The 14,535-nt window shown below is 29.5% G+C and overlaps 3 protein-coding genes across 4 annotated transcripts; 2 read left to right on the top strand and 1 right to left on the bottom strand.

Moving 5' to 3' along the window:
- Positions 1 to 1,417: 1,417 nt before the first annotated feature.
- Positions 1,418 to 7,625, bottom strand: LOC145750349 (solute carrier family 9 member D1-like). 2 transcript variants are annotated; one of them, XM_082566364.1, is made up of 16 exons: positions 7,498 to 7,625; positions 7,350 to 7,422; positions 6,829 to 6,917; positions 6,643 to 6,757; positions 6,355 to 6,472; positions 6,025 to 6,169; positions 5,797 to 5,921; positions 5,509 to 5,689; positions 5,019 to 5,163; positions 4,105 to 4,215; positions 3,663 to 3,792; positions 3,360 to 3,519; positions 2,933 to 3,040; positions 2,579 to 2,717; positions 2,013 to 2,167; positions 1,418 to 1,763 (listed from the first exon to the last, which is right to left on the bottom strand). In XM_082566364.1, the coding sequence occupies exons 1-16, from the start codon at positions 7,600 to 7,602 to the stop codon at positions 1,647 to 1,649; spliced, it is 2,016 nt and encodes a 671-aa protein (XP_082422490.1). In that variant the 5' UTR covers positions 7,603 to 7,625; the 3' UTR covers positions 1,418 to 1,646. The 2 variants fall into 2 exon arrangements, with proteins under 2 accessions (XP_082422490.1, XP_082422491.1); XM_082566365.1 differs by having other exon boundaries at positions 3,360 to 3,510.
- A 659-nt stretch (positions 7,626 to 8,284) lies between these two features.
- LOC145749761 (NHL repeat-containing protein 2-like) lies at positions 8,285 to 10,630 on the top strand. The gene is made up of 6 exons (XM_082565622.1): positions 8,285 to 8,469; positions 9,023 to 9,178; positions 9,325 to 9,525; positions 9,599 to 9,720; positions 9,876 to 10,074; positions 10,147 to 10,630. The coding sequence occupies exons 1-6, from the start codon at positions 8,306 to 8,308 to the stop codon at positions 10,628 to 10,630; spliced, it is 1,326 nt and encodes a 441-aa protein (XP_082421748.1). The 5' UTR covers positions 8,285 to 8,305.
- A 128-nt stretch (positions 10,631 to 10,758) lies between these two features.
- Positions 10,759 to 13,190, top strand: LOC145749760 (L-proline trans-4-hydroxylase-like). The gene is made up of 7 exons (XM_082565621.1): positions 10,759 to 10,871; positions 11,329 to 11,422; positions 11,634 to 11,829; positions 11,911 to 12,002; positions 12,159 to 12,336; positions 12,612 to 12,806; positions 13,071 to 13,190. The coding sequence occupies exons 1-7, from the start codon at positions 10,862 to 10,864 to the stop codon at positions 13,188 to 13,190; spliced, it is 885 nt and encodes a 294-aa protein (XP_082421747.1). The 5' UTR covers positions 10,759 to 10,861.
- Positions 13,191 to 14,535: the final 1,345 nt, after the last annotated feature.

Raw genomic sequence — 14,535 nt, 5'->3', positions numbered from 1 at the left:
TATTTGAAAATACAACAAAAAACAGAATTTGATAAAACTAATAATACAAAAATAGAAAGAAACATTTAATAATATGTAACAAGAATTTAAAAATAGACCAAATAACACAATTTTAACCGACTATTAATTAATAAACCGGTATTGTAATATGATTCTTGTTAATTGTTAATTTCATTTTTAATCGAATTAATATATAATTCAATTCACAGAAAATATGCCAATATGATGCCGCTATATAACATACCAAATTGTAATACACTATCTTATAATTTATCACTAATACATTATTATAAATAAACCTCAAATTAAACTAAAAAAAATGTTCTGTTATTTGCTTTGGTTAAACAAAAGACTTAAAGATGTTATAGGCAAAGAAAAAATTAAATTTTCCTAAAATAAAAATTAACAAAAACACTGCTTTTACATTTTATTTCTGCATATTAAAGTTCAGTTAATTCCCAATGTGTGAGTGACTGGCAAAAACTAAAACATGATAATATAAAATCAACCCAAAAAAATGATAGTCACCTATCAAATTTTATGAATAATAAACAGTAAGACACTTGAACAAACAAAACACCCAAATTTTAAGACAAACAGCCAACCTAATACTAACTACTAATAAACCTTTACTTAAATGTTAAACAAGTTCTCCCTACGAGCACATGGTCAACTGATAATACCAATTTTTCTTATTCACTATTTCCAATCGAGCATTAAATTAGGAATTAGAATACCCAAATATTTCAACCCAGACTAAACAGATTCTTCATGTGCGCAGTGACGTCACGGGTCATTACCAAGTCTCGATTATGACAACACAGACGACTTCGTGGCACATTTTTTGTGGCACGTAAATTTATTTGTGGCACATTAAGTCTATAACTAAAACAGACAAATAATCATAATATTAGTAAAAATATTCCTAATATAAAAAAATTACCTAAAACTAATTAGAATTTGATTTTAAAATAATCAAAAAATTGAATAAAGTTGACTCTTTACCACAACCTAACGACTAACAATTTTAGTAAATTATAAACAATTTTAAAACTTTTGATATATTGGTTTCTAATAATATATATAAAGGTAACCCATTCCGGTAATTGTTTAGTTTTTACACCTGATACGGTATATAGGCTAGTTATAATTTAATAGCAACAAAATATATAAACTGCAAATACAATAACAGTGGCAAAAACTATATTAATAAAATTGTGTTAAAAATAGTACCGATTTAATAAAATCTAAAACATAATTAACATAAAATTTAAAACTAAAATTAAACTTTTTAAATGAAATAACTTTAATTTAAAATATACAAAAAGTGTGTTAACACAGTAATAAATACAAAACAAAATGTTAATAAATAAGCATTAATACTAAATAAGTTAATATACAAACATATTGCTACTAAGATAGTTAAACAAACTGCTTAATACAAAAAAGATTAATATGATTGCTATATCTATAAAACTGCAAGTTTTTTTTTAAAAAAGGAAAGAAAAACTTGCCTTAACTTCATATAGTAATGTAGCAAAAGTTATAATAAATTGTGTTTTACATCTTTGAATAGTAATTAATCTCTTATAATAAATTAGTACGTTAAAAAAGATGCTCTTGGTGGGATTCAAACTCAAAGGTGTTCAGCTGATATGATCAGGTAAGGTGTGTCGAACCTTGTACCTCCATAATGATAACTTCCATAATACTGGAGCAAGCAATAAACTTAAAGTTGTGACACTTAATATCATTAAATAAACCTAAAAACAAAATGACTATTGTTGAATTTTCAACTACCAATTTATTTAAGACAATATTAAAAAAATTATTTTATTAAGTAATTTAACAGGCCGTTATGTTTTTTATAGCAAAATTAAATTAATTAAAGTTATTTTTCTCTCAAATAAAAAAGAATTAGAAAATACAAACTGTTTATAAATAAAACTATAATAAACCAAGGTATGACATCATAATAAACACAATTTATGACATCACAGTACAAGACAAACCTCTCTGGATATAATTTTAAGATGTCGAGCTCGACTTCCGAGGACAAACGAAAACTCAGAGACTTGAGCAAGTCCGGAGGATACAATCCACTTATACTTGCGGGAAGATGGGGGAAGTAGGAAGCGGAGAACAAAAACTGAAATCACATATTTTCCTAAGGATAAAATTTTTAAGAAAAATATGATTAAATTTCAAAAAAAAATTATTTCATATTTTTAATCCTAGATAAGAGATTGATTTTTTAACCTCAACATAGAGCAACATGGGTTACTCTGACCTGGCGTAGAAATAATTCTCCCTCAGTTTAAAAAAGATTTGCCTAATATTTCATTTTACTATAGATTTTGGTTTAGCAGGTGTTTATACCAATTATAGCGCCCTACTCAAGACCGCTACATCAGGGAAGCCGCAGTGGGAATCGTACCCAGTAACTTATGTAGTAAAACCATGTGCTAACCACTACATTATGTCAATGCTATTTAGATGTAACAGACAATAAGTAAGAGATTGATATTATTGTAACAAACATTACTGAGTTGTAAGCTAAGCAAGAACTTAAAGTTACCTGCTACAATGAAGATAGTTAGATAAACAAGAATTGTTAATTCCACAAACACAAAAGTTGGGAAAACATGAAATCCGATCGTGGCAAAAAATATCACCGACAAATAATCATGAATTGCAAAAATCCTTTGCTCAATCGACTGTTTATAAATAATTTAGTTTAAAAGTTTATGAATGTTAAAAAAATTAAACTGTTATATTAGGTTAAATGTTTTATATTTCAAAATTGTGCATAATTGATAGGTGACCAAATTAAAAAAAAAAACTATAGCTTACATGAACATAAAACAAATTTGAAAAAAATCAACTTTAAACACAATTAAATAATACCAAAATATTTTAAATATTAACTTACAGTTTGATGTGAACAGTAACTGATTGCAGCCCCAGCCAGGAAACAACCCAACTCCATGGAAACCCCGATACTACTTGTAAATATTAGACAAATGAACATCACAGCTAACTAGAAATATAATAATAAAATGTATTAAATTCAATACATAAAAGACTTGGATAAAATCCTTAAATAACATTTTAAAATTTAAACAAACCAGAACCATATTTGGTTAAAAAACAGGAGTTCAAGTTTAATATAATATTAACTTGGTAAAAAAGCTTTAAAAACTGCTTAAAAATTATATCTCAAGATGATTTGTATATTGCACAAAATTTAATTACTAAAAAAATGCTGGATATTTGACTAGGTTGACTAATAGATTAGTTTTTAAGTCTAAAATGTTGCAAAATCAAAAAAAACTAAAAATTTAGAATCTGTGACTTACGGTGCCAAGTAGTTGAATGTCACGCGACTGATGTGCCACGAATCTAAGGTAATGTGGCATGACGAATCGTGCTATGGCTACCACAACTAACATCACTAGGAAGAGTGAGAGAAATGTCCGAAAGATAATCGCTGAAGTGTGAAAAAACACGCTACCCATGCTGTATTGTGATGTCATAAATATTTAAGTTATTTTTTTATGTTTTGATCAATAACTTTTTTACTAAATTGGTATTTTTAAATTATTTGAGATTGTAGTATAGTTTATTTTGATCCAATTAATTGTTAATTAATTTAATTGTACCTTTCATCTTGTCCATGTGAACTAAGTCCAGGTAAAATAGAAACAATTAAACTAAGTTGAATATCCTGCATTACAAGTATACCAAGCAATATGGCGGAGTATTCAACATGGCAGCTATCCTTGTTCCCATCTTTAACAAATTAAACAAAAAATACATTAATTAGGTTTGTTAAAGGTGTTAAAATTAAAAGGATATGGTATTGATCAGGCAATATCAACAAGTCAAAAATATACTAAACTAAAGACTTATACTGAGTCAAGGTAACTAAAATTGCTTTATGTACTGAAAAACTGACCTTTCCATATTAATAATCACTGCATAAATAAATAATCTTGCAAGATATTTCTGGGGTAAGCCTTAACAAAAGATTCACCACTAGGTTATAATGTCAATTTTTTTAAAATGATAAAGAAAGAAAATAATCAAATAATCTAAACCTACGTTGTAAGAACCTTGTGACCAAAGGAGTGCTAGAAAGTGAGAGGCAAGCAGAAATAAATAAACTTTCAGTAGTTGGAATATTCTCCATAAATGTTGAACCTATCACCACCCCTGTTAGCAAATATGATTGGTTAAAAACTTTAGTTTAAAACCCTATGAATTAGTGATTAAAATGGGGTGATGGCGCATTGGTCACCCAAAATTAAGGCTCTAAACATTTTTATGAAGTCTAAGGTTTGGTCTCTACTACCTCTATGTTAAAACATCTTAAATAAGATAATAACAGTACTCGATGCAATATTACCAACTCAAGGATTTTACAAATTAAATTAAAAGAGACTGGTTCGATATTGTGGTATACTGGTCATGGCATCATACAAAAGCCGAAAAGTTTCAGGTTTGAACCACACCAATGCCCCACTATTCGCCCTTGAGTTTGGCGTTTACAGCTAGCTTAATTTACACGTCCCAATACAACATCAAAAATTATCTTTTTAAGGGGACATTGAAAAAAAGGAACTGAATAGCAGAAATATAAGTTATTTTAAGATTAATACAGCATCCTTACATCACCAACTATTTGTTTTTGTATATAACTTTATCCTCGATGTGGGAAAGTCGAATGCGTGACTTAAACATAGAGTAACATCAGTTACTCTGACCCAGTCTCGAGTTGCCTGTGGCAGTTTGGGATATTATAGATTATAATTGCCTGATAATTATGCTGCTGATTAAGTGCTGGCTCAGCAAGAGTTCAAACCATTTATAGCGCCTTATTCAAGGGCGCTACAGCATTAGAGCAGTGGAGATTGAACCCACGACCTCATGTGTTGTGCAGCAAGTCTTCTTACCACAACACCATGCTGCCGACAATTTTATATATAATAATAAAACTTTAAAACACAATCTGTAACCTGCCAACATCATCAGCGTTGTGATATAAACTGGGACCTGAAGAGCAATTTCCCAAATTTTACTGATCCTATCAAGTGAAAACTCCAATCCAGCACAAAACATGATCATAAAGACCCCCAACTCTCCAATAGTTTCTATTTGGACCTAAATTATGATGTAACAAAGAAAAATATTTTTTTCCGCTTATTTAAAAAAAGGGTACTTCATAATATAAATAAAGGTATATATAATTACAATTAAAAAATATTAATAATTAAAATATAATTTTTACAATTAATGTTTTTTATATAGCTTAAATTAGGATAACTCAAGTGATACCAATTTAATTTTTTAAATTAACAGTACCATTAGCAATACATTTAAGACCCTATGTTATGCATGACACGAACTATAAAAAGTTTTAACCAAGGACCTTATGAAATGTTGTTCTTTAACACCTACCCAACTCTAGTACTAATTATATTAGTTAATATATTAACAAAAACAAACCATTTCCTTGATGAGATTAAATCCAGCTGGGCCGAGGATCACCCCAGTCAGAATATACCCAAATAAAGAGGGGACACCTAGTGTTTGACATACTGCCCCTAGTGGCATAGAAAGTAAAAGAATAATAATAATGTGCATCACAAGAACATGGTCAATAAAAGGAGAAGTGGCATCTTTTTGACTATTAAATTTAAACAAAAATAATAAAATTAACTTAATAAAGAGCTAATATTACATGTAAAAAAATTAATTTTTAAAATTTGAAAATAAACTAGATTTAAATTTTACCGAGATAAAATATATTTATTGTTGTGGGCATCTACCAATACATCAACATTATCCTCATAATTCTCATTTATGACCTCATAGTTATCTCTCATATGCACCACTGCTTCTATGTGACCTCTATTCAACTTAACAGAAAATCAAAAATTTAATTTGAAAAAGTTTAAGAAATAGAAGTTTTTAATACAAGACAGTTAATAATAAAAACAAAACAATAATGACATCACAAACCTCATCCTGTGAAAGGTCGTGCTCTGCGACCCTGTCCTGAAGGTCATCTGCCGCATGAGCGATTTCATCAAGAAGTTCGTCCATCCATGACGAGTGATTTGATTTACTCACGTAAGCTTTCATACTTTCCTCAAACTCATGCATCCTATTAAAAGATGCAAAATTAATAATGCCATAGTTAGTTTTAATGTCATAATACGTAAACAAACCCAAGTAGAGTATAAAAACACAATAACAACATTTTTGCAAAATTAAAGAAAAAAAAATTTTGCAAAATTTTGTGAAAAATTTTAATTGAAAAAGTAACATGGAATATAAATATTCTGAAACCTGTTAAAACTTTTTTCTTCCTTTAAAGTTGCAATTCTCAATCCCTCAAGTCTTTTCTGACTATTTTCCTTCAATGTGCTGGAGTTCCAAAAGTCCATTGTTAATGACTTTTTAAGTGCTAAAAAAAAAATAAAAATAAAGGAACAACATTCTAAACTAAATTTTGACAAAATTTTATACCATAAATTAATAAAAACAATTTAAAACATAAATCTTTAGCATTTTTAAAATATTTTAATTTTTTTTACATATTATTAGTCACAATATCAATATGACATCACAATAAACCTTCTTCAGCTTCAACCATATCCCTCTCACTTTCCCTTAACTCCTCGAGAAACATCTCAAGCACATGGAACTTAAATTCTTTTTCCTTCTCTGATAAATTTTTGCTTCGGTTAACCTTTAATATGAAGTTTATTGTTACTTAAAAACTGATTAAAAAGAGTTATAACTTTAATTTAATCTATATACCTTTAAATGAGCTTGTTTAACTTTATTTTCCATGTTCTTTTTTAAATTAGAAAGGCCATGACTGTGCATATTTGATAAATCAACATTGTCTGAAATAAAAAAAAATTTAATAAATTATTAATAAACAATTATATTCTAGGCAAAGTCGTTATATCTGTTAACCTGAATCAGTCCCGAATTGCCTGTGGCAGTTTGGGATATTATATAGAATATAATTGCCCGATAATTATCCCGCTGATTAAGTACTGGATTAGTAGGAGTTTATACTGTCTATAGCGCCTTACTTAAAGGTGCTACAGCCTGAAAAAGGGAAATCAAACTTAAGACTTTATGTAATAAATTCAAGCGTTCTTACCAATATAACATTTGACTATGCCCCCTGTTAACTTTTAGCAGCTATTTAATGGGAGAAAAAAAGATTTTACATTAAAATTAAGAGTATTTTTTTATCAAGTTATAACAGATAATTAGTATATACAATATATACAGTCACATAATAAAAAACAATTTAATAAACTCACTTTTTTTCTTGACATTTGTTGATTTTCGAATAACTTGTTTTATTTCTTTATTATCTTTATCCTGAACTTTATTCTAAACAAAAAGATTTTTTTAAATAAATGAATTTGGATATATAAACTCGATTAACTTATATTTAAATCTACTTACCATAACCACTGGTATTTTTCCATTATTTTGATTCAACTTTTTTTCTTCTAAACTTGAATTAATTTGAAATAAAATCAGTAAAAATAAAAAAGTTATTTTAAACATAATTAAACTTTACTAAAATTCCATCTAAAAATAATTCAAATGTTACAGATTTTACCATTTTAAACTTAGCAATTCCAAATAATTAGGACAATTAAAACCTAACACTTAAACTGAATTAAATTTGTATGACGTGACAGTAATCGTTTAGGGAATTACCCTATATTTATTTTCTAACCGGTTTTATTTTATTTTCACATTAATTAAAGTAATATTTATTTTATCCTCGCTTTTATTTTAATTTTAAAATAAAAAATAAAAAAACTATTTTTAAAAATATTAGTTTTGTCTAAAAAAAAAACGTAAAAACAAATTAACAAAAATGTGCTTATTTAAAACAAAAAAGATGTAGTTTTAATCAATTACAAATAGAGTTAAAGAAAATAAATAAAGCAAACTTTACTCAATATAAAACAATTGTTAATTAATCTTTTAGCTTGGTGTTTATGCAATTTTAATCCTGAAACACTACCCTGTATTCCCCTTCCTTTAACTTCCTGTGGTTAGTATATTAGGAAAAGCTTAACGCAAACTTAATTACGTTTTGGCGGGCTCCAGATCGCATGTGTTGTAACTTAACAAAACTGTTAGCTTAAAAGTAAAACTAGTTAACTGAACATTGTTTAAAATAACAACAAAAACAAATCAAGTTTTATACAATTTTGTATTTAAATATTGTAGCTGAAAAAAATAAAAATCTGCTAAAATGTTGTGGATTAGTATGTTAGTTATGACGTCATTATTTGCAAGTATAACGTGTGAAAGTGGAATTGTAAAAACAGTAACAGGAGGGGGAATGCCTCACATTGGTGATGTGGATTCTTGTGTGGACAGTTCCGCTTCGATGGACGGAAGTTTAAACCAGGCCAGGTAAAAGGAGGATAAACGAACATTTTATTATTAAACAAAAAAAAATACGCTAAAAAAAATCTGTTTAACTTCCACAAGTTCAAAGTAAAAGTGTAGTTTAATAAAGTTTTAAAGTTTTATTCCCAGTCTTGGCGTTTTTTTGCCCTCTTAAAGTTATAACGTTATACAAAATCTTTTTTGTCCAAAAACAGTTTTTTTTAAGTTTTTTTCTAATAATAACATACCGTAGCCTGTACAAGGAAATATAGAGGAACATCAGGAAACAATTGTATGACGGTACCCATATGAGGTGTCCATATGGAATAAACTGTGGAACTTTTGCTTAGATTGCCAATATAAAACTACATAAGCTCACATTATATTAGAGTTCATATATTGCCCATATTCAACATTACATTCATTTTATTTCTATTTTTTTAAGTATAATTTTTGTTTTAAACCTATAACACTAAGTAAAACTGCAACTTTAGCAACACACTTGTAATGTAACGCTAGCGCTTGATATCATGAATATACTTGTAACCAAACTTGATTCACGCATTTTATTTTATAGGTTTAACTACCCGTGGGGGATAACTATGGACCAGAAGCGAAATATTTTGTATGTTGCTGACTGTGGTTGCCCAGATACGGGTAAAAGTAACGACCGAATCAGGAAAGTTTCATTAAACGGTCAACTGGTTTCAACCGTCGCTGGATCTAGCCAGGGGTAAGTTTTTACGTCATATAGGGTTTATTTAGTCGGGTGTTACGTCATAGCAAATCCTAAAGTGGCGTCAAATGTTGAAATAAATAACGCATTTAACCCCAAAATTTCATAAATAAATAATAAAAAATCTAAACTTGTTTTTGAAGCTACCTAGACGGTGTTGGAACGAAGTCGATGTTTATGCACTCGGCTGGAATGAGCTTCGATCAAAAGAACAATCGAATCTTTGTCGCCGACAGTGGCAATGAAGTCATACGAACAATTAATATTTTGACCAATAAGGTGGAAACATTTGCCGGGAAAGGAAACGTAAAAGGTTACGTCGACGGACCACTTAAAAAAGCAAGGTATTCGGGTTTAACAAGCCTTTCATTGTTACGTCAAAAATATAACAGTTAACTTGTAATTATTACGTCATAGGTTTAACAATCCACAACAAATAGAAGTGAATTATGATCCCTACGTCATCCTAATTGCCGATACTGACAACCACGCGATCAGAAAAATTACTCTAAACAAACAAACAATCAAAACAATAACAGGTACATTGTGACGTCATATCTATCTTCATTATGTCGTATCGTAATGCAATTCTAAAACGACAATGATGACTTGTATATAATTTTATTCTGTGCTATGTTATTAAATATGGAATATTTATACGTCATCATGTTAATTATGACGTCACATTAACTAGGAGGACCAAATAAAGTCGGATTAAAAGACGGAACGCTGACTGCAGCTCTGTGGCGACATCCAACGGGACTAACATACGATGGGGACACGGGTCTGACGTATGTGAGCGATCATTACAACCACGCGGTGAGAGTTGTTGACGTCACAAACGATCTTGTTAAAACAATCGCAGGAGGAAAGACACCAGGTGTTCCAAATAGGTAAATGTTTAAAATAATTTTTTTATTCTAAAAATATTTAACTATGACGTCATACTCTCAATTATGTTTTAGTCTTCACTACCCGGAAGGGATCGCGTTGGACTCGGACAACAACGTTCTCTACGTAGCCGAGTTTGGAAACAGTTTAATTCGAGTCATTTCACTTAATGGAAATAATGAGGTGTCGATTTTAGCTGGTGGGGAATCACTGGGAAGTCGGGATTCCGCCGGAACCAATGCCGAGTTCTACCATCCAACAGGATTAGTGTTCGACCGTTTAAATCGAATGTTATACGTCACAGACCAGTATAACCATAAAATTAGATCCGTGACCACTTATGGTAACCCTATGTTACCAGAAAATGGTAATTTTGTGCACCATTTCCAGAGTATAGATGGTTATCGAGACTTGGTGGTTCACAAGCGCTCACATTTAATTTTCTCGTTCTGCTTGTTTTTGGTTTGTGTCCTTTTGATCTTTTTGCTCCGGAGAAAGATCTACATCATTTGGATGGAACGAAAAAACTGGTCGCCTTTAAAGAGTTATAAAAAATAGATGTTGATTGTTACGTCATAACTCATAACTGTTGCATGTTTTTAAATTAAGAGAATGCGGAAAATGTTGGTTGCAAAATAAATAAGAATATTAGACCAAATGTTGTCGTGTTCAAAGTTAATAATTAGCCACTGTGACGTCACTGTTTGTTGACAACACATCAAGTTAAAGCGAAGTTAGGTTTAAAGTCAGTTGAAGGTTTATTAGGTGAAACATCAATCAAGAATAACAATGGACAACGGTAAGTTTATTTTGTCAAAACTAGTCAAATGCCCACTCTACAGACTGTATTTTAAGTGTTGTAATATTGTCGTTACTAATGTTTGTCAGTGGTAATTCACCCACGCACCGTTAAAAGCCTTTAAAGCCTTGCAAATTGGACACATATATATATTTATATGCTTTAATTACAAAAATTTAAAATGTATAGATTGGAAATTTTCTAAGTGTAAGGTTAAATCGAATTTAAACGAGATTCTAACTGGTCATTAATTTAATGTTTGTTTTGCGTAAGAGGTCACATATCACATGCAATAATCAAACAATATGTAATCAAAAAAAAAATCTTAATAAATGAAATAAAAAATAAACAACTAATAACACAGTTTCCACATTTAAATTTAAAACACTTTAATATTAAAAAATCGCAGTTAAAATTTATAAATTAATTAATTAAAAAACTGTTTTTCCTTAAATAGAACTTCCATCTTACCAGTTAATAGAAGGTGAAAAGTTCCTGGTAACCGAAAAAATGAAGGAAGAATTTAACAGAGATGGATTTATTATTGTAAGGTAGGTTGTTTGTGTTTTTAAATCTATTGTGACGTCATATCAAATTAAAGTTGAAAACATGACGTCACAAATTTTTTTAAGCATTACGTCATGTTGAAAAGTTAAAAATATGACGTCATAAAAAATTTTTAAGCATGACGTCATAAAATGTAATCCGAAAAAGTAATTGACAATTATTATTATAAAAACAAATAATTTTATGACGTCATAGAAACCTTTTAAGCAAAGACGAGATCGACAAATTACAATGGTCGCTTGAGGCACCAGATTCAGCGGTGATGTCACAATCTTACGACCAGGACGATGGAGATGGTCGCAGAATTAAAATGGTGCTATGGAACCATCCTGGTAATGACGTCACGGGGATGGTTAACCGGTGTGAGAAAGTGGTTGAAACTTGTAAAGAGGTAAAATGGTGTTTAATTGGTTTCTAGACAAACTTTGTGACGTAATAATATAAACCATAAAAAATAAATGTATTATTGTAGTTAATAGACGGTGATGTTTATCATTACCATTCTAAACTCGTCATGAAGGAACCGCACACTGGGGGAGCTTTTCAGTGGCATCAAGACTATGGGTAATATGACGTTATAATATCTAATAATATGTCAAGTAAATCCAATTTTTATTTCAATTGGAACGTGTTTGCAACAAGAATGATATTAATTCATGTGACGTCAATAACAAAATTATGACGTCACGATCACAATAATGACGTCAAAATTACACACAGGTATTGGTACAGAAACGGGTTGTTGTACCCTGACATGATCTCAGTACAACTCGGGATCGATCGAATGGATCTCGATAACGGATGTTTACAAATCATTCCCGGATCACATCGGATGGGGAGGATCGATCATGGAAGAGTCGGAGATCAAGCCGGAGCGGATATCGACAGAGTTAAGCAGGTGACGTAATAAGGCTAAGTGTAAAGTTATAAAATCATAAGCGAAGTCGTAATTGTGTGGACATGTGACGTCATAAAGCAAACTTAGCTGACGCTTTAAAAATTTATGACGTCATTAGGCTAAGAAAAGGTATCAAGCTATAAAAAAGCTACAATTTAACATTTAACTATATGACGTCACTTGGTTGGAAAAGTTCACTCAGATGGATTAAGTAATTTTTCGAACAAATAAGATGACACCATAGCCTATGACATTGTTATTAATCTCATTAACAGGCTATAACGAAACTGGGGCTCCAGTATGTTAAGTTGGATCGGGGAGACGGGTTGTTCTTCCACTGTAACTTATTGCACAGAAGTGATCAGAACAGGGGAGATAGGAGAAGGTGGGCGATGATATCTTGTTATAACAAAGTGGATAACAACCCAGTATTCGAGCATCACCATGCTTGTTATACCCCACTTCAAGTGGTGAGTTTTACTTCGACTTTCTTAATAAAACGTTGCATTCTTAAAAAAAAGATTTTATATTGTGCCGTAATCTAATTTAAATATTAGGCTTTATAAATATAAATATTGCTAGATGGCGCCAAAGAGTCGTTTTTATCCGCAGTAGTATTTTTAAACTTGATTTAAAAATGTAAACAGAAGCTCATTTATATTTTTATGTGTTTTGACGTCACAATGTATGACTGTAGTTTAAAGTTTAATAAATTATGACGTCACAATGCGTAGGTACCTGATTCAGCAATAATGGAATGTAAGAACTTGAATAACATCGAAGGAAAATGGTTTGTAAACCCGAATACTTACAACCCGAGTTATTTACCAATTGAGAAAGGAAAAGTTCGCTAGAAAAATATTAAAAATTTTATTTAAAAAAATATTTGTTCTTTAATTATACTATTTTTTTGCAATTAATATTGTTTATACTTGAGTTTATTATATTTGATCAAAATTTATTTTGTAAATTCGAATTATTTTTATTTCCTTTTTGATTTTTTTTTAAAAACTTTGTCGGTGTTTAAATTGTACTTGATTTTAACTTTTATAATGATAGTTTAAGATTAAATTTACGGCATAATTTTGCTCAAAACTTTTTTAAAACATATTTACCTATTTAGGTAAGTAAAATGTTTTTACTACCGTTTATAAAACAAGTTTAACAAATTAAATATACGTAAGTGGAAATTAAAAAAACTAAACAAGATATAAATCAAAATCGAATCATGACAGTTTAAGTTTTAATGTGAGAATATCATGAAAGGTTTTAAAGATTTTATCATTAATATCTCTAACATTAGGCTTATGAGTTAATATCTTCAAAAAACGTTGTCAATACCGTGAAATTGATTGGGTTGTTACGTCATAAATAACAACTATCAACTTCTTGATGACGCAAAATTATTTTAAACTATTAAATTGGACGTTTGTTAATAAAATACTTTTACCAAACAAAATAATTTTTCTTTTTGAAATAAATTGTAAATCAAGCAAGTTAAGTTAAGATATATAACAAGATTTAAAAATTTAAATATATAAAAATCTTGCTAATTAGGTCAAAAATTGCCCAAAATATCATATTTTGAAGAACTAAAAAAAATTACAAAAGAAATTTTCAATTCTAAACCAAACAGCAACTGTACAAAGCAAACTAACAACTCAATAAACTTCAAAAATAATTTATCGACCACTAACCAAGCCCAGGTGCGGGCAATATTTCATCTTTTGAGCGAGTTGAATTAATTTAAGTAAATCTTCTATTTCGATATTTTTACCAAATTCATAATTTATGACTTTCAAAAAGTTTATTTTATAAATATGGACTCCATATGAAAAAAAGCCCTTTTGATCGCGCATCAATGAAAGTAAATGAAAAGATATACAAAACATAATATATAAATGCGGCAGAAAAAATGACAAAATCAATTTAATGATTTCAAACATGCCATAAATAATAAAGTTCGTGTAAAAATTTAAAGTATATTATAGCATGGTCACCAAAATACTTCTTAAACTTTTACAATCTATTATTTAAATTTTAAAAAATTACCCAAAAAAGGAGAATTTGAAACGCTTTAAATGTCGTAACTTGTTTTTTTTTCACAAAACTTGTTTTTAAACCAATTAAGGTTCAACCCTCTTTATCTTATTATGCATCATAATACTCCGTTCATTTTCGCTTGTTAAGTCATAATAT

The sequence above is a fragment of the Corella eumyota genome, chromosome 4 (genome assembly GCF_963082875.1).
Source record: "Corella eumyota chromosome 4, kaCorEumy4.1, whole genome shotgun sequence".
Classification (NCBI taxonomy): Eukaryota; Metazoa; Chordata; class Ascidiacea; order Phlebobranchia; family Corellidae; genus Corella; species Corella eumyota.
Note: the sequence above shows the minus strand (reverse complement) of the source record. Positions and strands in the feature narration are given on the sequence as shown.